Source organism: Aspergillus brasiliensis (assembly GCF_001889945.1).
Source record: "Aspergillus brasiliensis CBS 101740 unplaced genomic scaffold ASPBRscaffold_17, whole genome shotgun sequence".
NCBI lineage: Eukaryota > Fungi > Ascomycota > Eurotiomycetes > Eurotiales > Aspergillaceae > Aspergillus > Aspergillus brasiliensis.
The window spans coordinates 417,652-439,909 of NW_027137458.1; the positions used below are offsets into that span (position 1 = coordinate 417,652).

Sequence of the window (22,258 nt, forward strand, 5' to 3'; positions counted from 1 at the left end):
AGCTCGCGGCTCCACGCTTCCCTCGTCTCGTGTCTTGGTCGCCCCGGGTCCGCGAAACTGGTGTGAAGCGCGATTGAACACGCGTCGTGTGAGTAAATCTTTCATCTACACTCCCATCCACGCCTCGCATGTCCCGTCGGCGACTGCCTATGCCTGCAGATGCGCCGCCGGATGGCCTTTTATGGATCCCAAGGATATCTCCGCGCGCAGACCTTTCGCATCGAACCCACGTCTTCAAGCACAATGAGTCTCCCACGTGCTTCGGTTTCTTTTAGCACCGCGCATTGCTCTTTATCTTCTGGATTCTTTGTCCTTTGTTCGTGTCATACGTATAACTAACTATTGTTTGCGCTTTCTAGTCACATCCATGCTTTCCACCATCCCGAGCAATCTATGATTGATCATTATATTCTTATAATTCCCTGAAGGACCATGGTATGTCGCGAATATATTCAAAATGCGCTGGATACGAGAAGGAACCTATGAGGAGGAAGGTATAAGCAACGAGACTGACTTTACTGTTTAGGTATTGTTCAAGCGGAAACCGGTCCAGTACCTTCCGCGGCCGGTCATTGAAGATGACAGCTCCGAGGCATGCATACCCCCGAACCCTGATCAACGTACCTACTGACCTGAGATTGCAGGTCTGGGTTATCCCGGAGACGAACGAAGTTTTCGTCAACTATGAACCGTATCTGCAGAGAATGGACTTCTATAAGCAGCGGAGGTTCATTTGCGAGATAACCGGCCACTCTGGTCTGACATTCTTCGAGGCTCTTAGAAGCGAAGTATGCAAAAACTTATTCGCGCACCTTTATAATCCCAGACGCTAATGATATATTAGATGGAGGAATCGCGCGAAGTCAACAGCGCATTTCCCGATGCTCTTAAAGAGCCCATTTTGCGCCGAATCCAGTTTTCCACAGTATCGCGGGTCGATAACCTTGGTATGTACATAATGGTCAACAATATGGATATCCTGTCAAAGCTAACGTGCGCGTTTTAGTGGATGAGATTTACGAGGTAACTACGTGGTGTGGAATCCATTTGCTGGCTCCTTTTGTCGCTAACCCGTAACAGGAATTTAAGCAGGATTTTTACCCAGGAGAACCTGTCCTGATTCTACTAGATGATAATACTCGTCTCCACGGCATAATTCGAGACAAAGTCAATTTTCCCGACCAGCTCAACCCCGATGGAACACTCAAGAGGCCAGCCTATTCCACCTATCTCGTGAAAGTTACGGACCGTCCGAATGAAGAGGCGCTATTGGATCAGGAGCACATCACTCGCGACCGGAAGACATTCACCAAGCAAATGCTGCGTGCGTTCATCAAGAACAATGTGACCCGAGAATCGTGGAATGGTGCCCCATGGCTGGTGAAGCCTTCTATTGCGGAGGAGTTTAGGATTCCGACTGAAGTACCAAAGCACCTGCAGTACGGGGCGAAGGTCGCGGAGAAGAAGGCGATGAAGAAGGCAGACCAGGAAGGCTTCTTTGGCTTTTTCGCATCACAGCAACTCCCCGAGTTGAAGCCCGCGGTTAAGGGCCAGAAAGGCAAGCCTTCCCAGCAGGACATGGCCCGAAATAAAGAAGCACAGTTCCTCGAATACCAACGTTCCCTCAACGGCAACCCGACTTTTGTTGTCGCTAACAAGCCTACAAACGGAGCAGCCCGATCCACGAAGACCCAGGAGACGGAAAAGAAGCCACAGCCCGCCCCTGCGGTTGTTGTGAAGGCCGACCCTCCCAAGGAGCCGTCTCCTCCCCCGATCAAGTACCCTATCGAAGATCTAGATATTGCACCAGACCGCGAAAAGAAGAAGCAACGCCCGGAATTGAAGTTCTTGACCGTGGACGAGACCGATGATCCAGAGGATGCCGATCTTCTCCACGATGATATCGACTTGGAATCAGTCGGGCGTCTCTTGGAAACGTGGAACACTCTTAATGTCTATTGCGAAGTTTTCCAGCTAGATTCTTTCACTTTCGATGATTTCGTCCAGGCTATGCGGTTTTCATCCGAGGACGTGGACTGTGAACTTTTCGTGGAGATGCACTGCGCCGTCCTGAAGAAGCTGGTCAATGCGGAGAAGGATGATAATGGCGCTGTCCAGATATCTCTGCCGGAACTGCCAGACGAAGAAGAGGACGAATCTGAGGAGGAGGACGAAGAAGAAGAGGAAGAACCGACACCTGAACCCGAACCGGTGGTCACAAGAATGACTACTCGGAGTAGCCTGGCAAAGGCCGAAGCAGAGAATCTCAAAGCTCAGGCGGACCGGGATCGTTCGAGCTCCGTTGAGGTCAAGATTCATCGCGCTGCAGAGATGTTCGGGCAGTACGGTTGGATTGACCGTCTGCGGAAGCGTGATTTCCGAAACGGGGGATGGGAATTGGTGATGATCGGACTCCTGCACCAGTTGTCAGCCCGCCCACGGATGGAGAAGGTGTGCAACGAGATTCTGAAGCACCTGGCGCCATTGGATGCGGAGCCCACCCAGGAGACTGCGCAAGCCCAGTACTCTACCCTGGATGTGAACCTGCGCGTCCAGGCTCTCCAGATTATCTGCATGCTCAGCTTGGAGACTAAAGCCATCCGCAACTATTTGGAGGAGTGCAGTAACCAGATGACCGAGTTCCGCAAGGAGAAGATCGAGTATCAGAAGGCGCGCAGAGTAGCGTATGTATAACCTTGTTCATTTGGGTTTTCCTTTGCGTTACACTTTCGGCAATGGCCTTACTAAGAAGCTAATGTTCGCCATCACAGACTCGAAGAACTTCGCCGTTTACATCAAGAGCGCAAGGCTCTTCAACCCGAGCCCGAGAAGTCACCCAGCCCAGCACCCGAATTGGAAGCCCTGGAAGACTCCAAAATGACTGGCGTGGATGGCGATTCCGAAGCCGTGGATTCGGATGAGGAAGAAGTTCCTCAGCGGACACTCCGTGGAGGTATTGACCGGGCGCTGGAACGCAAGCGCAAGCAGGAGGAAGAACGGGAGAGAAAAGAGCAACTCGCCAAACAGCCCAAGGGCTCGAAGCAGTTCCAACGAGTGCTCAAGAAAATCGATGACCTAAAGGCCAACATCCAGAAGCTCGAGGATAAAATCAACGTTGTCGACAATGACCTAAGGGAAGCCGACTGCCCGCGGACCAAGTGTCTTGGAAAGGATCGGTTTTGCAACCGCTACTGGTGGTTCGAGCGGAATGCCATGCCATACGGTGGGATGCCCAACAGCTCCACGGCAGAAGCGCAGTACGCCAATGGTCGCCTATGGGTCCAGGGACCCGATGAAATGGAGCGTGTGGGGTTCATTGACGTCTCAGATGATTTGAGGAAGCAATATCAGAAGGACTTCCAGACCACCCCCGCGGAGCGCAAGAAGACCGAGGAAGGGCACACCCGGCTCACCAATGCCACCGAATGGGGCTACTACGAAGACCCCGAGGCGATCGACTCACTTCTTGATTGGCTTGATTCGCGGGGCCACCGCGAGTCCAAACTTCGCAAGGAACTGGTGCTGCAGCGCGATAATATTGTGAAGTACATGAAACACCGCAAAGCGTACCTGGAGCCAAAGTCCGAAGAGGAGGAGTCGGAGGATATTCCGGCCAAGCGCATGATGACGCGGAACAAAACCTATGTGGATGATAACAAGCATCGCTGCATGCGCTGGCGCAATACCACGGCATTGTCGGAGAATGGTCATCTTCATGTGGATGCTTCACGGCCGACGAAGCGGGCCAAGCGGATGACGGATGATCCCAAAGAAATCAAGGTGACCAACCGTCAGGGCAAACCGCTCACACGACAGGGCACCCGATACAACTTCTAAAGCAGCCCATTGAGGGTTTCTTATTTCGTTTTGGTTTTTTGGACATACAGGTGTTTTTGGAGGGGTTGAACTGCATGCACTGCTGAGGATACTTGGAGTCGTCAGCAACCCAAAAAAGGTTAGTATTTCTATAGAATTGCATGAGCGACGCGACCATGATGCTTTTGGATTCCCGCATATATTTCTATTCTATGTCAAACTTGAGTTTCGTGATAGACGGGAACAGGGAGTGTTGCTAGGCTGCAGAGGATGAGATCACAGGGCATTACCAAGTATATATATAACTACTCAAAAGAAAGAGACCTGCGCGCTTTCGCCTTGCGGGTATTGTACATTAATTGCCCGAGACAAGGAATAGAGAGAAAAGATGTAGTTGATCTTGGAATGTATTGATCTACTTTTAACTAACTGTTAACTGCTTATCTCCGGATGAGTAACGCCGCGGCTGCGGTTGGCCCTCCAAATCCGGAAAAAATACCGCCGCCCGCCACTCGGATGCCGAGGTGTTATGTGACGGTATTCAGCTGACTGACCAGTAGCAGCGGCTGGTATCGGCACGTCAACCCCGTAACGTCATCCCCGGCGATTCTGAGTTTCCGCTCTTCAGGCCGCCCGATTGAGTGCCACCATGACGATGCTTTATCATCCTACGCCTGGTGTCTGAGGCGTTGCCTGTTACTAGAACTTTACCTTTGTTATTCTTGGTCTCTTTTTGTTGAACCTATCTTCAGCGCGTGAGGACTTATCTGACCATTCAACTTCGCGGCATCCTATCTCCATGGCCCCGATTCTCCGCTAGTCCGCGACAGACCTTGCTGCAGTCTCCTCAGATCAATCCCCCCCCCAAGAAGCACCGGGTCTCGTGCCAGGCTTGTGCTCATGTCGGCTGTCATTTCGGACCATGCTCAGCCTGACTCTCCTGCTGCCGGATCCGACCCCTCACAGTTTCGTCCTACACCACCTTCCTTAAACAATTCGCAAACCTCCTCTCCTCAGATGGAGCAAGTCGCACAGTCGAGACCGACCCGAGGCTCGACACCAGGCGATGCAACGGATCGCTTAGCCGTGGGCACGGCGCAGACGACCGCCGTCGATGATGTCTCCACCCCTCGTCCGTCACAAAAGAGTCGTGGCGCAACGCAAGAAGTTAACAAGCGGAGCGTGGACTACTTATTACGAAGTGGAGTGGCGGGGGGTTTGGCGGGGTGTGCGGTGAGTTTCTATCACTTCTGCAGGAACGCAGAGGAATCGGAATGCAAATCGGACGTGGTAGACTGATTCGTGATATCTAGGCCAAAACTGTTGTCGCCCCTCTCGACCGCGTCAAGATTTTGTTCCAAGCGTCGAATCCACAATTCGCTAAATACTCCGGTAGCTGGTTTGGCTTGATATCGGCCGTTCGCGATATTAGACGCCATGAGGGTCCCAGAGGTCTCTTCAAGGGCCACTCAGCGACATTACTCCGTATTTTCCCATATGCCGCTATCAAGTTCCTCGCCTACGAGCAGATCCGAGCGGTGGTTATTCCGTCACGCGACAAGGAAACGTCGCTGCGCCGACTTGTCTCTGGAAGCATGGCTGGCATGACGTCCGTCTTCTTTACGTATCCGTTAGAACTTATCCGAGTGCGTTTAGCGTTCGAGACGAAACACACGTCTCGCTCTTCGTTCCGCGATATCATCCGACAGATTTACAACGAGCGGGTCACAATGCCATCATCGACGGGGGCATCAATATCAGAAGCCCCAGTGACCGCCACTGCAGAGAGCGTCTCATCGACTGTGAATAAAGTCGTTCCTCGTTCTGGTCTGGCCAACTTCTACCGTGGATTCGGCCCGACCCTTATGGGAATGCTTCCCTACGCTGGAATTTCCTTCCTAACTCACGATACCGTCGGGGACTGGCTGAAATCGCCGATGCTTGCCCCTTACACCACGATACCTGAATCTGAAGAAACTGGGCACTCGAAGAGGAAACACCACCGGCAGCAACTTACCGCCGCTGCGGAGCTGTTCTCAGGCGGAATCGCGGGTGTTGTGTCGCAGACTTCGTCATATCCGTTTGAAGTGATGCGACGACGCATGCAAGTTGGTGGCGTCGTCGGCGATGGTCACCGACTCGGCATCGTCGAGACTGCCCGCACGATATTCCTCGAACGGGGCTTCCGGGGGTTCTGGGTTGGACTGACGATCGGATACCTCAAGGTGATCCCGATGACGGCCACCGGGTTTTTCGTTTATGATCGTCTGAAGGGCAGACTTGGCATTTAGGGCACCAAACTAGACCACTGCGGATCTGCATCATTTATCTTCATTTTTTTGTCTTGATATATACCGAGTTGGCGTCGTTGGATTCGATACCTACACCTGCATTTGTTCATACCCAAATTATCGCATGCACGAGAGCCTGGTCTGGCTTCGGCTCTCCTGGGAACGGATGATGGAATATTGTATATACACATACATTTTAGAATGGCTAAAGAGCTGCTCACTGCATACCAGCTTGCTAAGAGTCGTGGTCAGCGGAGAGTTGGAGCGATCTGTACATCTTATCGCAATCATATGCAAATCTAAGAAGCCGTTATACCAGATAGCCAACAAAACTTTTGAGCATATGTACCAAACCTGATATTTCCTCATCATATCCTTGATACATATTGTCTTCGTAGATCAATCCTACACACTCAAAACTTGTCGCTAATCTTCCCCTCCAATAAATCGAAGTATCTAGATCCTCGATATTAAGTATGAAGTCCGAAAATCCACCCCTCCGATTGGCCACCCACGGCAACGCACAGACCACCCAAAAAAAGTTCCCGTTCGATGAACTTCCACTCTCTCCCATCATCTCCAATTCCAATTCCACTGCCTCTTCTTTTTCTTCTCTTCTTAAAATCCACATAATAAAGCGAGACACAAGCGAACAGCTGCATAGCAGAATGACCACCCGCAAGCGCAACGACTTCCTCGACATCGTCGAAAGCGACGACAACGATTCCTCCAACGACCGCGGCTACGACTCCGAAGCCGCGGAGCAAGAAAAGAGCAAAGGCCGGGCCGTGAAGCGGAGGCGCATGCAGCCTGTACAACAACCGCAGTCCTCGAATGATCTGTACGGATTGAACGATGGTTCGGATGAGGAGTCGGATGATGGAGCTGGGTTGGGGGGTGATAGTGATGAGGATGAGAGGGTGGTTATGAAGGGGAGGAGCAAGAGCAAGTCCAAGAGCAAGAGCAAGAAGCAGGCTGGGTCGGAGGATGATGATGATGATGAGGATGAGAAGGAAGAGAATGACTACGAAAACGACGAAGACCACTACCTGGACGCCACAACAGAAACTACAACGAAAAAGTCAACGAGCAAAAAACCCCTCGACAAAGCCAAAAAGGCACCCAAGAAGAACAAAACGGGCGTTATCTACTTCTCCTCCCTCCCGCCATACCTGAAACCATTCGCGCTCAAGAATCTCCTTGAAACTCGGTCGTTTGGGCCCATTACGCGTGTCTTCTTATCGCCTGAGGTACGCCCCGCGAGTGCGCCCCGTCGCCGGTCGAATAAGCGAAAGACGTACTCGGATGGATGGGTGGAGTTTGCGTCGAAGAAGACGGCGAAGATCTGTGCGGAGACGCTGAATGCGACGATTATCGGAGGGAAGAAGGGCGGGTGGTATCATGATGATGTGTGGAATATGAAGTATTTGAAGGGGTTCCGGTGGGCGGATCTGATGGAGCAGGTGCAGAGGGAGAGGTCGGAGAGGGAGGCGCGGAAGAGAGTGGAGGATTCGAGGGCCAGGAAGGAGGATAAGGTGTTTTTGGAGGGGTATGAGAAGGGGAAGGTTATCGAGGGCATTCAGAAGAAGAATGAGGAGAAGGGCAAGACGGATAAGAAGAAGGATCCCGCGAAGGAGGTGCGCATGGTGTTTAAGCAGAATGAGGTTAAGTTGGGGAGGGATAAGAGTGCCGAGGATCCGGGGAAGTTGGGAGACGATACGAAGAGAGTGTTGGGGAAGATTTTCTAGTAGTTTACTGTTGTTTATGTTTATGTAGCCTAGGTTTCTTCTTGGTTAATAGATATCCCTATTGTGTTGGTTATTAATTTGTATTGATCGGCGATTTGTGGTATATGCTAATACTGGAGTATTGCTACAGATATGGAGACAGTCTATAGGTATGAGCTTTTCCCACGAGCCTCTTCTACCTTCAGTAAATATGTACTTGAAATCGAAACTGTTCCTCATGACAGTGTAAGAGATACCGCGTATAACCCTAGCTCACCATCCCGATAACAGTAGTGTCTCCCTGACAATAGAGGCATTTGCCATCACTCATGTCTTCAAGGAGCTCCAGCTGACGGTAGCGAAATGGTTGCTCGAATCAAGTCAGTGTAGTTTTTAAAAGTGAAATAACTACCATCCCTTAGCTCGTCATCCATTTTGGATAGTCTCTATAGAGTCTTCCAGGCCAAACAACATGCTGGGTTCGCATAGAAACAGTCTCCGAAAAGACTCAAATTCTGTGGCCATCTGGCTGGTTTATTAGCAGCTTTGAATGATGTTCTGGAGGTTGTCAACATGTAACTTGACAGAACAGCTGTCTGTCATCATGTTTGATAATGTACGTTTTGTTTAATCATATTATTCACAGATTCCACTCTTCATCACTGTTCTGTCACGCCCATCCTTTTCTTTTGAGTATTTCGATGCTGACCATCTAGAGCTTTGTCCTTGAGATCGATAGGTACCGAGTTTTCTGTAGAGTTCAGCGCATATTACAAAGAGTGGGGGGAACTAGAGGCCGGGCTAGAAATGGCTATAATGCTGGCTGAATCACTCACATATGACAGATAACGAGCTGCTTCAACTCTCCAGTCCACTGGAGAATAAGGAAAAGAACATATAAAACGATGGCTATGAGTTGTATCATAGAATGGTTCTTGCGCTCTATATTTTCCCTATTAAGTTGAACTGATATCAATAACCTGTGGCATTGCATAGAGTCATCACCTGTTATTGAGGGACTTTTGACCGTTTCTATTCTTATGCCTGTGGGGTGAATGTGCATTTCTGGCCTCGACAGAGGAATGACTGACAGGTGCTATTTATACGTCTCAAAGCGGTATTCGATGAATTGGTGATAACAGCAGTAACGAAATGAGATATGCCGTTGTTACTGAAGTAGTAAGCGTGACCACTCTAGATGTTCCTACCATCATCCTAGAAAGATGTCGATTCCATGATGTCGACATATGCATGATGGAGATACATTAGAACGGATATACCGCACGGACGTCGTGTTGGCCAATGTCCATACAGGGCTAGATCAAGAATGAGTACTCTTCTCAAGTAGAAGAAGATCAAAATGGGGAATCTTCCCGCAGAGTGGTGCAATTAGCAGGACGATGAAATGAACTTCATGGATAGCGCACATATCACTTCCTCATGCCTCTGTTTGCCTGAGACCGTGGTATTGATGGGGTAGATATCCGATATCTGATAGCGTGAGTCTCTGTATAGGAAGAAAACCTGGATCAGTCCTACCTGGAGTAGGTATGAATTTGCAGGTGAAGTACTCTATTGAGGCAACGATGGCACTATAGAGCCATGGGGCGGTGGAATGTGTCATGTGGGCAGCATCCACATTATGAACGTCAGCATGTTATTGTAAAGCTAGATCGTAGAAGCATCGATTCGTCGTTGTACGTGAGGAATACCGTCGATGAATCCCTAGGTCCAATCACGAGAAATGTTTGGCCTGGTGGCTGACAACGCCATGAAGCTGCATCCAGTATAGTCAGGTGAGCATATCCAGTGGCTTCAGCGATAATTCCTTGTAGTCAAAGTTCTCGGCAAATGTCTGGTCTGGAAAGGACATGGTCATTGAGGCCACGGATGTTCAATGACTGGCCAAACCTCTTGGTTTTACCCACATTGCTACCAGGATTAGCATAGTATGGGAGGGGAGCCATATGTAAAAGTTGCCTTGTCAAAGAATCTGGAGATCTTCCGGCACCAGACTGATTATTGTTCGCCAATGAGTCATTTTATAATGCGCAGATATTGGGCACGACTCGGAAAAAGCATGCCACCCGCCGCATCGTGACAAAGTTGTCTCTGGTCAAGAAGATGAAGCCTGTCATGCGATAGCATCGGCAATGAGAGATCGATTTCTGAAGTCCACTTATCATTGTGATTCTGATAATGGAAGTATGCTGTCTAAGAACGATAGTTCCCCGTTTGCCATGAAGATGACTATGGACAACGCCTTCAAGACAATCCCGTTGATATTCGAACACGCCTAGTAACTATAGTGGTCCAGGAGGTACTATCCCACTCTATCAGCTTCAAGATAGTGTATGCACTACCCAGCATAGAGCTTCCACCGCACCGGATCTATCAGTATGGTTTAAATCAGGAAGCTGGTGAGACAGGCTACTATGGAGTGCATAGCTTGTTGCTGCCGTGACATCCACGCGGCAGTAGCAAAGTATTATTGTCCATAAGGCAACATGCCTGAAAGATGGCATCTTCTTCGAAAGTGGTTTCCGGTTCGTAGGTGGTACATATAGAGAAGATATTAGTACCTTTTCACGACATTTTCTTCCGATGTCCTGGCGGGTTATTTTTCATAAGTCTATACTGACGAAACCTGACAACCCGCTGGTTCAATTTGCTTTGGTGACTAGAATTGTAGGATTATTGGTCTTATCTTCATTTGATCCGTATGTCTCCAAGGCGATTATTGCCTTCAAATGTAGTCCATGCGCCAGCGGAATCAGGAGAACTAGACTTTCTAATCTTTCGGTGCTCCTACCATTCAGGAATACCGCATCGTGCCATCTTTGAACCTTAATGTGGGATCAGAAGCGTCCAAGGCAATATGATGGTTAACGGTTGACTCCTGGGATGGATGCCTATATCAAATTTTGGGTGGAATTGGTTTTGCCCGACGATGATAAGGTTTGTGGCCCGAGTGTTGATCTAGGATGGTTTAGTGGTATGGAAGGAAAGAAGATTTGGCCTACAGATATCGAAGCTATATAGGGCGGCCGACAGCAGGATCTATTCAATCCATGCAATTCCTGCCACATACAATATTCACGGCAGAAGTGTATCCGATGTGAAGGTAGCTTTGGACTGGATAGGATTTACTACAAATCAAACTTCACTCCTAATCAATGTCTAATCATTCACTTCATCTATAAACCTAACTTTTTGTGTATCAGACCGGATATTGTTAACCATAACGATATCAGAATAGCCATGAAAACGCCAGAAACCCCTATGTGCAGTCGTGATTAGAAAGTCCCGTGGAACTTAGTGGTCATCGTCCATGTTCAACTCATCAAAGTCATCAAGCAGCTCGTCCATGTTGATCTTGGGCACCTCGTCATCATCGCTATCTTCGTCCATATCCATGCCACCGTGCTCCACGGGTGCACGGTTCCGTGCCTTGTACAGATCAAGAGTGCCACGCAGCTCCTGATCCTCTTCAACATCCCGCAAGAACATCTCGAAGTCCTCTTCGAGGCGGTTGCGCTCAGCTTCCTGCTTACGGTTGAGGTTGGTAGCGGCTTGCTGCGCCGCCTCCTCCTCATACTCAAGAGCCATGCGCTTGAGACGCCAGTTGCGGTTCTTGTTCTTCTTCTTGCGAGCATAGAACTTCTTCACGAGCACGACGTCGGGAATGGTGGAGCTGTACTGGCCACTAGCCTCGATCTCCTCGTAGTTGGGGTCGTTGAAGTTGGTACCAGTCAGGTGGTAACCAAGGACGGAGTCACCGACGTGCAGGACTCCACCCAGGTGGGTGCGGGTGAAATAGGTCTGATCGTTCGAGCCCAAATCCGAGGCACGGGCAACGGTTGCCTCGGCCAGATAGTACCGTCCGTTCGACCGTCCAACCAGCTCAATGTCCATGATGATGAACTCGGTGAGCTCCGTCACATCGGCAAGACTCCTAAAGGGCGACCTCCAGTAGGTGCCTGTCGGGACATCGGCGGTCTGGAGAGTGTTAGGGTCGAGAAGGTTGACAGAGGTACCGACGCGGTAGCAGAGGGCCAGGGGCGAGATGTTGCCCAGCGATCTGGCAAGTTTGATGGGCAGCGCAACCAGATCATCCTTGCAGATAGGGATCAATTCAATGGAGAAGGTGAACTTGTATGACTTCGAGGAGGTGTGCACATCCATGGAAATCAGCTCCTGCGACTTCTTCACCTTGGTGGGGACGACAGAGGAGAGGAACTCGACCATCTTCTCTGCATGATTCCTCTGCGCAAAGTAGAAATCCAAACCATCCTTGGCCTCCTTGATGTTGATGGTATCGCGGTGAGCGTTGTGCTTGAGGATGAGTTGCTCAAGGTACAAAAAGGTTCGCTTGTGAGGCACCTTCTGGCGCAGCTGAATGCTGGAGTTCCAAGTGTTGACAGTGAACGACTTCTTGCAGTCAGGGCATTGTAGCGAGGCGACAACGTATTCAACCTCGAAGGTCTGCTGCACAATGGTGCCCTGGAAGGCCTCCTGCTGGATGGTGATCTTGACCTTGATACGTTTCGAGTGGGGTTCGGTCCAGATGAAGCTGGCATCGATGATGCGGACCTTGGACAAGCCGCGGAGCTTGCGCAAGCAGTGTGCGAGGAGTTCCTTCGATTCGAGGGCAGCACTAACCCAGCTGGTAGGGGGTTGAAGCCACCGCTCGCAGTCCTTGCAGCAGTGAAGAACTGCCTCTCTCTGAATGCCCTGAGAAATATCGACCGTCAACTTCACACAGTCCTGGCAAAGAGCGCCTGCTGCTGTTGTTCCATCGATAGGCGCGCCACAGTTGCAACAAAGGATTCTAAACAGCAAGTGCGTTAGTTACAGTCCCCGATGCATATTGCCCCTCGGGCATGTTTACAGGGAAATTTTTCTTTCCGGTTTGCGGGGTAACTCACGTCGCAGCAATTTGATCCTGCGGAATGGCCTCGAAAGGCACCGGCGCATCCAGGTCCATCGACATATTGAAAGCAAGGATGAGGCCTGACACCAGATAAACAAGAGGGTACAAAAAGGAAAGATAGAAGAGCCGGCGACTCCTGCTCGCTGAAGGATGAAGCGAAATTCAGATTTGTCATGAGGATCAATATTTGCCCCGCCGGGAGAACTTTTTGTTTGCTCTGTTTGCTTGCTGACTGTGCTCTTAGTCATGCGTTTGTCTTGTTTGCCTTCCAGCAGCTTCCCCAATTGCGCTGCTTGTCGCCACTGCGAAGAAAGCTGTCGAGCTCTCGTTTGGTGCCATTACTGCTGCAATATTGACCATCATGAATAGGGCATTGTTGAGAGCTGCCTGGTCTTCCAGGACAGTCCTTCGTGCGCCACCTTCCGTCTCCCGTGCCGCGGTATACCGGTCGACATTTCACCCAGTAAACCGGTCTTTTGCTTCAGTATCTTGCCTCCGGTCTGAGCAGCCTTCGTCCTCGTCCTCTGCAGTACCACCGGAATCTGCCGAATTAAAAGAAGAATCGACAGGAAGCTCGGCGTCGGAGAGCACCACTCACATTCCATGGTACCTACAAGAAGAAGCACCTTTGGCCGAATCAGAGCAGAAATCTTCGCGCGATCAGATTCCTGAATTGCCAGAGAACCCTCCCGCTATCCTCCCTGCACTTCTCGACTACGTGTTTAAGGACATTGGTCTCGATGAATTGAAGTTGATTGATCTCCGAGGGCTGGAGACTCCGCCGGCTCTTGGTGCCAATGTGATCATGATAATTGGAACTGCTCGTAGTGTCAAGCACTTGAATGTGTCCGCAGACCGTCTTTGCCGCTGGTTGAGAAGTACCTACAAGCTGTCTCCCTACGCTGATGGACTTCTCGGTCGGAATGAGTTAAAGATTAAGCTCCGGAGGAAGGCTCGCCGCGCTAGGCTCGCCAGTAGGTCTGGTACTATGTTCGACGAAAAAGATGATGGCATTACGACGGGCTGGATTTGCGTCAATGCCGGTGTTGTCGAGGAGACGCCTGTCAAAAAGGACGAGAATTACAGTTTTGAGGGCTTTGGTCACACTGCCACAGGCACGAGGATTGTTGTGCAGATGTTCACGGAGGAAAAGAGAGCCGAAGTCGATCTCGAGAGCCTTTGGCAAAAGGCGCTGGAACGATCCGAACGCGCGAAACAAAGGCTTTCCCAGGTTAATCCAGGCGCACCTTCCGAAGAGGTTCGTGCTTCCTATTCGATAAACGTATCACCATCTGACCGTGAGCTCGGACATGCCTCCAGGTTTCCCACTAGCCCTTTGTTCGGACAGAAGAGGCTGCTTCACACCGATCATCGTCCCATTAGCCAAGAATTCGACCGTGCAGCAATCCATGCGGAAGATACGGAAAAAACACTGGATTCCCAGCCATCATCTTTACTTCCAGACCATACCCATAGCGACCATGGCAAACCAACCCGCTCAATGGATGCACTATTTGACCACCTCTCAAGATTATCCGATGTTCAGGCCAGGATCGAACTAGGAGAGGGTCCGGAAGATCATGACTCGACACTCTTTCTGCGCCTATTTCATGACCTGTTATCAGTCAGTTCGGCGGAAGAGAAAGCGATAGCCCGTCTTGTCCTATTCTGCAACGCGATTTCCAGACAGCACCCGGGTTATACAAAGCGGAGACTATATGCAGCGTTCACGGAATGTACATGCGCCGGTTATACAGTATCTGATGATTTAGCATTTACGGTTGTTTCAGCCTTGTTATCTCCCCGACTAGCAGGGACTAGCTCTGAGGACGTTGCAGGGCAAGTTCCGGAAGCGGACCAAGAATTAGCTCTTCTTGTGCTGGAACATCTTTCTCTGCGGGGCACTAATGTTGTCAATATGAGAGTGTTCAACATGATTTATCAAGCAGCTGCAATCTCGCCATCCACCACTGTACCAAACGGCGCAAATGATAAAAGCGCCCTTTCTCGGGTGTCACGCCTGATTGATACCCTTGACCTACCCTTTGAACCCGAGCAAGCCCGCAGTCTCATGTTAGCGCTCTTCAAGCATGGCGATTATGATGGATTTTGGAAGTTGTGGCGCAAGCTCCCTCTCAATGGAAGCCTGCGCACCGCTGCTGACTACAAGATGTTGTTCCGGTTGCATGCTGATCTGGGAGATGAACTCCGTGCCCGGGACTGCATATCCACATGGATTCCGATGATGAGGAGAGAGGACAACCCGATACCCCTTGAAGGAGAGCTTCTGGTAGACATCAAGCGTTGCCTTATGCTTGCCGATCCCGATATTGTGCAGAAGGCTGCGGAGGGCTCGACGAGCAATCTGGTCCGATTCTGGAACGCATGCCAGATGAAGATGCTTAAATGATGCAGGCCATGTCACTGTAAATAGTAGCTATTGTACTCTAGTAAATAACACACTCCTCATCCCGTCCTGCTCTGCAGTAAAGTAATGTTGTGGATGTGAATGTGACGGTGGATCCGGACTGGCTGACGGATGCCGATGAGCCTCGGCTCAACTCGCCGCCATCGGATTGGCATCCGCCGTTGCTGCTGCTGCTGCTCCTCCGAATTCTCTCCATCCTCCACCTACTCCGCCCATCCCAACTGCTTCTTGAAACCAGGGGCCAATGACTGGCGTCTTGTCGCCATCATGGAATATCTGCCCAGTTTGCAGCAAGAATTCGATGAGCTGAAGCCATCGCTGTTCGGTACGTGCGTTATCGCACGCCCCCATCCATCTCAACGACCACTCGACTAATCCGCATCACATCGCAGAGCTGCTCGCCGAGCAACAGCTCTCTGACCTTCTGCCTCCCTCAATCCGATACATTCTCGCCGTCGCTACGCATCGCCATCCACGATACCTCCTCCGAATCCTCAACTCCTACGACGAAATCTACGCGCTGCTCTCCCTCGTCGTCGAACGCTACTATCTGCGCACCTTCGGCGGTTCCTTCACAGAGAACTTCTACTCCCTTAAACGCGAACGAGTTCTCCTCACAAAGAATGGCGAGATCCCTCGCGCCCAGCTGGGCGCTCCAGGTCCCGTCCGCGAAGCCCTCAAGCTCCGCTCCTCGGACGTCTGGAAGAACCTCCTCGTTATGGTCGGAATCCCCTACCTGAAGCGCAAGCTCGACGAAGGCTACGACATCCACGCCGCACCACAAGCATCTCTAATCACGAGCGGCGGTCCTCGTTACAACCCAGGCGACGACCTCCCTCCCAACCCAACAATCCGCCAACGTCTCCACCACTACTACAAGTGGTTCCTCCGCAACATCTACCCCTCCGTCAACGCCGCATACTACTTCTCCATCCTCGCCTTCAACCTCGCCTACCTCTTCGACAACACCAAATACTCCTCCCCTTTCCTCTGGCTCATCGGCACCCGCATCCGCCGTCTCAGCTCCGCCGACCACCGCGCCATCGCCTCCATCCTCGACCCCAAGCCCGCTCCCCCCGGTCCCGGCGGCGCAAGCGCCCGCACCCGCCCCGGCTCCGGCCTCCTGGGCCTCCTCAGCCCGCAGAATCTCTACCCACAACTCCTCACCTCCCTCCGCTACTTCCTCCCGGCGTCTATCTTTGCCCTCAAGTTCCTCGAATGGTGGCACGCAAGTGACTTCTCGCGCCAACTGGCCCGCAAAGCAACCGAGGTCCTGGACCTCCCTGCCCCTGTCACAGCGGGAATGACACCTCCCTCGGAGAAGCGAAAAGCAGCAGCAGCAGCCGCCGCCGCCGCTTCCACTGAGAAACGACAGCAACAGCCATCATCACCAACACTCAAATCAGCCTTGAAATCAGGCGCCCCCCCGGCACGCACACGCATCCAACCGCCCATCTCAGCTACCTCGTATCTACCCATCTTCACTGTTCCGCTTCCCCCGCCGGATTCGGACGTCGCGTCAGCGTGCCCCATCTGTTTGAATGGGCTTACGAACCCTACGGCGTGTCAGACGGGGTATGTTTTCTGCTATGTGTGTATCTTCCACTGGTTGAATGGAGAGCATCAGCGGCAGTTGGATTTCATGAATGGGGAGGGCGCGGGCGCTGCGTGGGCGGATGATGATTTGGAGGGCGATGAGGAAGGGAAGCAGGGTGGTGGGGATGGTAATGAGGAGGAGATGAAGAAGTCGAGGAGTAGACGTGGAAAGTGGGAGAGTGGGAAGGGGAGGTGTCCGGTTACGGGGAGGAGAGTGCTTGGTGGGACGGAGGGGTTGAGGAGAGTGTTGGTGTAGAGATATTTCAGAGCATTGTGTGCAGTGGTTTTACGGGCTGGATTATTACTATATTGTATGAGTGGTGGTTTGCATGGTTTTTTATGAAGCGTATATACTATCTGTCGATTGCATTGTGTGAAATGAAGATTTAGCTCATGTCATTATCCATGACCACTTCAACACTGGTATAATGTTGATATCTCAGAGCCCATGAATAAACAGGCCGGGTATATTACTATAGCATATTGCACTATGCACACGCTATGCCGAAGATCAAGGTAAAGAAGAGTGACCCTTTTTCTTTCTAAGAAATGACATACGGCTCCGCTCCAGCACCGAAAAGAACTTCAGGTTGCTCAGCCGCAACCTTCAAGATAGTCTGGGAGAAGACAGAGTTCGCCCACGCGAACCACGGTCTCGTGTATGATTGTATATTGTTGACATCAATGGACTCGTGGACTAAGCCTAGGAGACTGGAGTTGCGGACTAGATTCAGGGAGTTGGTGATCTCCGTTACGTTGTCGGTTGTTAGTGCCTGCACGAGGAGCGACATTGGCCAGGCGTTTTCGAGACCGACTGATGATGAGTCTGTGTTAGTTTTTTTAGACCTTAGGGTTCAGGGGCCCGGGGTCAATGCTTACTGTGAGGTCCGCCGATGCCGTGGAAGTCTGTTCCCGTGAGGTAGTATGGGTTTCCATTAGGGTCGAGGATCATCTTGCGGGTGTTTTGGTAAACTTGGTCGGATTTGTCGACGAAGCCCAAGTAAGGCAGAGCTAGGAGGGATGGAATGTTTGCGTCGTCCATGAAGATGCGGGAGCCATATCCGTCTACCTCGAAGGCGTAGACTTCGCCGTACTGTTCGTGGTTGAAAATGCCATGTTGGCGTACTGCTTGCTCGAGGTTCTCTCCGCGAGTCTGGAGATTGGACGCGAGAGTTTGGTCGCCGCCAGCTGCGCGGATCAGATCCGCGGTCTTCTTCAATTGCACGGACATCATGGCATTGGCGGGGATGAAGAAGCCTAGGATAGTCGCGTCATCGCTAGGGCGAAATGCGCTGCGGATGAGTCCGGTGCCTCCATTGAGCGGGTTCCCGATCCCGGCGAGATTGAGAGTTTCCGTGCCGAGGGTTGTCTGGCGCTGGAAAGTGTACTGGTTCTGGACATACTGGAGGTTGCTATTGAAGGTTGGCTGGGACTGTGCGTCGGTGGTGTTCAGGAGTGTGTCCAGGGCCAGGTACCACCGGCTAGTGAGAAACTCGGTGGATCCGGTGTTTTCGTAGAATTCGTTGCCTAGGGCGAGGAAGTTGGCCAAGGAGTCAAGCTCGTATTTACACTCGTAGACAACAGAAGGCTCATATGCCGGATGCACGGTATCTTGCTGGCCGTTGTTTGTTGCTTGGATTCCACTGGGCGGAGGAGGCTGGAACGCGTTACAGTAGGGCGATTGGATGACGAACTCGGCCTGCGTGTGAATGGCCCCGAGAATGAGGTTGTAGAGCGCTGGGTCCTTCTTTGCCAGTGTTTGATAGCCCGTCAATTGATTTGTCGAGTCGCGCAGCCACTCTGCATTAATGTCGCCGGTCACAACAAACGTCTGGGCTCCTTGCCATTGCGCACCGTCTCGCTTGATCTTCCTAGAGGAGGAAGTAGTGGACGTGCTGTTGACGTGCCAGCGGATGGTCGTGTCCAGTGTGTTAGGGAAGGCATTGCGGAACAGCTGAGCCATGTCCTTGTCGACCATGCGCGAGGTCACATCATCGATGACCTGCTCTACTGCGTTTGAGACGAATGTCCGACACTCTGCTGCTGGTCTTTGGTAGGGCAGATTCAAAGGACCGCCGCTGTAGGGTGCACTGGGAGTGAAGAAGGTATAAGCAGGCTGATACAGAGGTCATGTCAAGGGCATAAACCCTTACTGTGCTGTAGAAGCATAAGAAGTGTAGTCTGGGCAAGCCCGACGCAGAATGGAAGGCTCATCGCGACCTGCAGCTCCCCTTGCACTCAAGCCCGCTGCGAGAGTAATGGCCAGCGACCACGAGCGCATATTGACGGCTGGATAGCGGCTGTCGCTTATGGTGAGGTTATCTTATGAGGCCAGGAGGATGCTCCAGTGTGCCATTGACCATTTGAAGGAGATTAGGGGGTACGACGGCATGTTTTGAAGTTGGCCGGTTGGGGGATGACAGGGGAAGGCAGGGGAAGCCCGTCACTCCAGGCGGAATGCGGGGAAGATCGCAAACAGCCGTCGATTCCCTCGATGATCCCCCGGATTGCTGCAGTCTTTCCACCCATCATTCATATTACCAGTCACTCTCTCCCTGCATTGTGCCACTGAACAATTCTGAATGCGGATACGTTCTTGCAGTATACCAACTCATTGCAGTTTCTCATTTCTACCCAGTGCTTCTGAGTTAGACAGCTACTAGTAGCCTCGAGTGTTATGTCTAATTCTCCGCTCGACATTTTAGCCGACGCTCAGGCGCCTTGATCAGCAGATGGTTTAATGGCCTTCTCGGTTGAAGTCGCCTGACTCAATTAATATCAAATGTCGGCATTAGCTTGTCGATCACATCCCAAGATGGTAGTCGCGCAAACAAAACTTGAACGTTCTACTCCGTACATCCACGTTGGGTGATACCAATACTAGACCTCGAAGCATTGACTTCCGCTCAGAACTGGATTCACGGGGATGGTAGAGAAAGTTATGGCTTTACTAATGGCTTTTGGCCATGGCTATCCGTGCAGCCACATCTATAATGATTAAGAAGAAAGACAAGCCAAGAAATACTTCAAGACCGTTGCTCCATGAGGGCACATTTAAGAATGCTGGAAATCCCGATATTTGTATAGTCTAAGCTCTACCTAATATTACATGACGCCGTTGTATCTGAACTGAGCGTATTGAGTGGATTATAATGCTCTGCCTGTCGAACAAAATTGATGAAGCTATATACTATCGATGCAGCGCTGTGGGCAGAAACCATAGAATGAGTTGAAATAAGGGGGAACAGCAGACCGGATATTGATAACTCGTGACAAGCAGTCCACTGCATGATACCAAGGATGGATATACTAGGGTGCAAGTGAGTTGGGGTTGACGCGGAGTGTGCATGAGGCTGGACCGGTTCATTGCATTGCACAGTGGCAATGGCTTCCTGGAGGGATCGAAGTGAACCACCCAAGCAGCGTATATCGTCGACAACTCTTGGATATGGTACCCGGGTAGGCAGAGAAAGTCTCGACCATGGCGTGGTCTCGAAACCAAGCGGCTATCCAATAGCCACGATAGCTGTTCACTTCTTTGAGAAGAAGGACATGATGTTGCCTTGTCCCGGTTTCGCTGCTGGTTTGCCCTTGGGCGCACTCACAGCGGGCTTCTTCTTGGGAGGCGGTGCTGGCTCGTCCTCTGAGAATGACTCCCAGCTTGGCTCCTCCACGGTCACTAAACAACAACCAGTCAGCTGTTGTCCATATCCAGGTAACACTGGATAATCTTACCAAGATAACCTTCATCGTCCTTGACTGTCTTCTTTTTCATGACTTGGCGCCTGCCTCTGCGACGACCACCCTTAATCATGACTTCTTCCTTCAGTTCAGCCTGTTTCGGCGGCGGCGGCTCGTCGATTGGCTTAGACTCTTCTGGTGAGGGTGCTGCATCGGGCATTTCTTCGTCTTCGTCCTCGTCTGGCACTAGTCAGAAGAGTTACCGACAAAAAGGAGTTAACATACCATCATCTTCCATCATCTTTCTGAGCCTTTCTTCACGCTCTTTCCGTGACTCGCGTGTGCCAGCGGATGCGGACTTGCCTGAGTCTCGGAAGAGCTCCTCGGGCTCCTCATCCCCGTCTGATGCGTCATCTAGAACCACTGCTACTCATCAGTATCGCGTACAGAGATGAGATTGACGGTGAACACTCACGATCTTCAGCACCACTGGGTTCGGCCTAGTTGATAGTCAGTCACTCAACACCAAGTCGATAAGAGTAAAGTTATACTGACAGACTCGGCAGCGGAAGTGGCAGGCGTTGCTGATTCTTCCTTTTTCTGCTTGGGCTTAGCCTTTGCAAAAGAGCTAAAGATGCTGCCCTTTTGCTTCGGAGGAGCTGTCTTCTCAGTCGGTTTCGTAGACGCTGGGGTTTCTTCGCGCTTGGTCGCCGGCTCCGTCTTCGGGGCCTCGGTTTCACTTTCTGTCTTCGGTCGTGGCGTTTCTTCGTCCTTAACAGGACGCTTAGCTGGAATGGTCGTCTTGGGAGGAGCTGGAGCCTGAGCGGAAGCTGGGACGGGCGGGCGGCCACCGGTTCTTCTCTGCAGCACAAAATGTATTAGAATAATAAAAGGTGTATAGATACGCAAGAGAACAGCTTACCCGGACGTTGTTGCCCTGAATCATGCCCCAGGATTTGCCGTACTCTAGGGGATCCTCCTGAGCATGCTTGGCGACCATTTCTCCCGCGACATCTGTCAAGACATTGAGATCCTGAAGCACCGTTGGTTGAAGGCTGTAGACATATATCGATGAGACTGATTGGAAAGTCGCCTTGGCGTCTGCGGGGCGTGTCAACATGTTCCATCCTTTGCGCAACATTAGGGAGACACATCTACGCACCCTCTAAGTCTTCCTCTCGTACTAGCACAACCGAGGACATGGCAATCTCGTCCGTAGCGGCGTCCTGATTCGGCATCGAACTGCTCACATATGGACTGCTCTGAGGGATACCATTGCTATCATCGAAGCTGTCCTGAGCGCCGTTTGTCGCGGAAGTAGCCTCAGGTGCCTTCTGGATTCCGGTGATAATATAAGTCGCATTGACGCTGTTTGGCTTCTTATTGTTCTCGTTACGGTGGAAATCGAAGAGCATCCTTTCAAAGCCAATTAGAGCAATTCCTATGCATAGCACCATGTAGATCGCATATAGACATACTGCTTGGCCAGGGTACTATGAACCCGAAGGGCTCGACCTAACGACCGGTAGGTGACCTGTAGTATGCGCCGAAGCTGTTAGTAGATATCTAGCTTGCAGCAAGATTGACATCGCTCACCGTGCGTCTCTCATTGAGGACGTTCTCAGCGAGATATTTCTTATAATCCGCAACGGCCATGATGACAACAGCCTCTTAATCGTGCGTGATATCCGGCGTTGTTCAAAGCAACTTGCGATGCGGAGTAGAATACGGACGACGCGTTCTGGAAGCACTTTACGCGTATCAGTCAGCGGGTCTTGGCACCGCA

At 51.3% G+C, this 22,258-nt stretch overlaps 8 protein-coding genes across 8 annotated transcripts; 4 read left to right on the plus strand and 4 right to left on the minus strand.

Moving 5' to 3' along the window:
• Positions 1–69: 69 nt before the first annotated feature.
• Positions 70–3,962, plus strand: ASPBRDRAFT_351296 (DDT domain protein). The gene is made up of 8 exons (XM_067623315.1): positions 70–88; positions 360–435; positions 527–592; positions 645–788; positions 845–947; positions 1,007–1,023; positions 1,081–2,684; positions 2,772–3,962. Exons 2-8 carry the CDS (start codon positions 433–435, stop codon positions 3,835–3,837), a joined length of 3,003 nt encoding a protein of 1,000 aa, XP_067474443.1. The 5' UTR covers positions 70–88; positions 360–432; the 3' UTR covers positions 3,838–3,962.
• Positions 3,963–4,833: 871 nt separating this feature from the next.
• Positions 4,834–6,107, plus strand: ASPBRDRAFT_136312 (coenzyme A transporter; the record flags this gene model as incomplete). The annotated part of the gene is made up of 2 exons (XM_067618781.1): positions 4,834–5,049; positions 5,130–6,107. 2 exons carry the CDS (start codon positions 4,834–4,836, stop codon positions 6,105–6,107), a joined length of 1,194 nt encoding a protein of 397 aa, XP_067474444.1.
• Positions 6,108–6,696: 589 nt separating this feature from the next.
• On the plus strand, positions 6,697–7,999 carry ASPBRDRAFT_48235 (RNA-binding ATPase activator ESF2). The gene has a single exon (XM_067626050.1). The coding sequence runs from the start codon at positions 6,776–6,778 to the stop codon at positions 7,853–7,855; it is 1,080 nt and encodes a 359-aa protein (XP_067474445.1). The 5' UTR covers positions 6,697–6,775; the 3' UTR covers positions 7,856–7,999.
• Positions 8,000–8,430: 431 nt separating this feature from the next.
• ASPBRDRAFT_351343 (uncharacterized protein) lies at positions 8,431–9,084 on the minus strand. Its single transcript, XM_067623317.1, has 2 exons — positions 8,671–9,084; positions 8,431–8,585 (listed from the first exon to the last, which is right to left on the minus strand). Exons 1-2 carry the CDS (start codon positions 8,895–8,897, stop codon positions 8,471–8,473), a joined length of 342 nt encoding a protein of 113 aa, XP_067474446.1. The 5' UTR covers positions 8,898–9,084; the 3' UTR covers positions 8,431–8,470.
• Positions 9,085–10,997: 1,913 nt separating this feature from the next.
• ASPBRDRAFT_48236 (ribosome-binding protein NMD3) lies at positions 10,998–12,922 on the minus strand. Its single transcript, XM_067626051.1, has 2 exons — positions 12,763–12,922; positions 10,998–12,665 (listed from the first exon to the last, which is right to left on the minus strand). The coding sequence occupies exons 1-2, from the start codon at positions 12,825–12,827 to the stop codon at positions 11,150–11,152; spliced, it is 1,581 nt and encodes a 526-aa protein (XP_067474447.1). The 5' UTR covers positions 12,828–12,922; the 3' UTR covers positions 10,998–11,149.
• Positions 12,923–13,128: 206 nt separating this feature from the next.
• Positions 13,129–17,047, plus strand: ASPBRDRAFT_136484 (uncharacterized protein; the record flags this gene model as incomplete). Its single annotated transcript, XM_067618798.1, has 4 exons — positions 13,129–15,135; positions 15,205–15,217; positions 15,434–15,520; positions 15,588–17,047. The coding sequence occupies 4 exons, from the start codon at positions 13,129–13,131 to the stop codon at positions 17,045–17,047; spliced, it is 3,567 nt and encodes a 1,188-aa protein (XP_067474448.1).
• A 286-nt stretch (positions 17,048–17,333) lies between these two features.
• On the minus strand, positions 17,334–19,072 carry ASPBRDRAFT_59193 (glycoside hydrolase family 125 protein; the record flags this gene model as incomplete). The annotated part of the gene is made up of 3 exons (XM_067628013.1): positions 17,334–17,605; positions 17,671–18,881; positions 18,945–19,072. 3 exons carry the CDS (start codon positions 19,070–19,072, stop codon positions 17,334–17,336), a joined length of 1,611 nt encoding a protein of 536 aa, XP_067474449.1.
• Positions 19,073–20,321: 1,249 nt separating this feature from the next.
• Positions 20,322–22,128, minus strand: ASPBRDRAFT_200363 (uncharacterized protein; the record flags this gene model as incomplete). Its single annotated transcript, XM_067621424.1, has 9 exons — positions 20,322–20,470; positions 20,527–20,712; positions 20,758–20,895; positions 20,948–20,972; positions 21,028–21,333; positions 21,395–21,573; positions 21,635–21,888; positions 21,951–22,006; positions 22,069–22,128. The coding sequence occupies 9 exons, from the start codon at positions 22,126–22,128 to the stop codon at positions 20,322–20,324; spliced, it is 1,353 nt and encodes a 450-aa protein (XP_067474450.1).
• Positions 22,129–22,258: the final 130 nt, after the last annotated feature.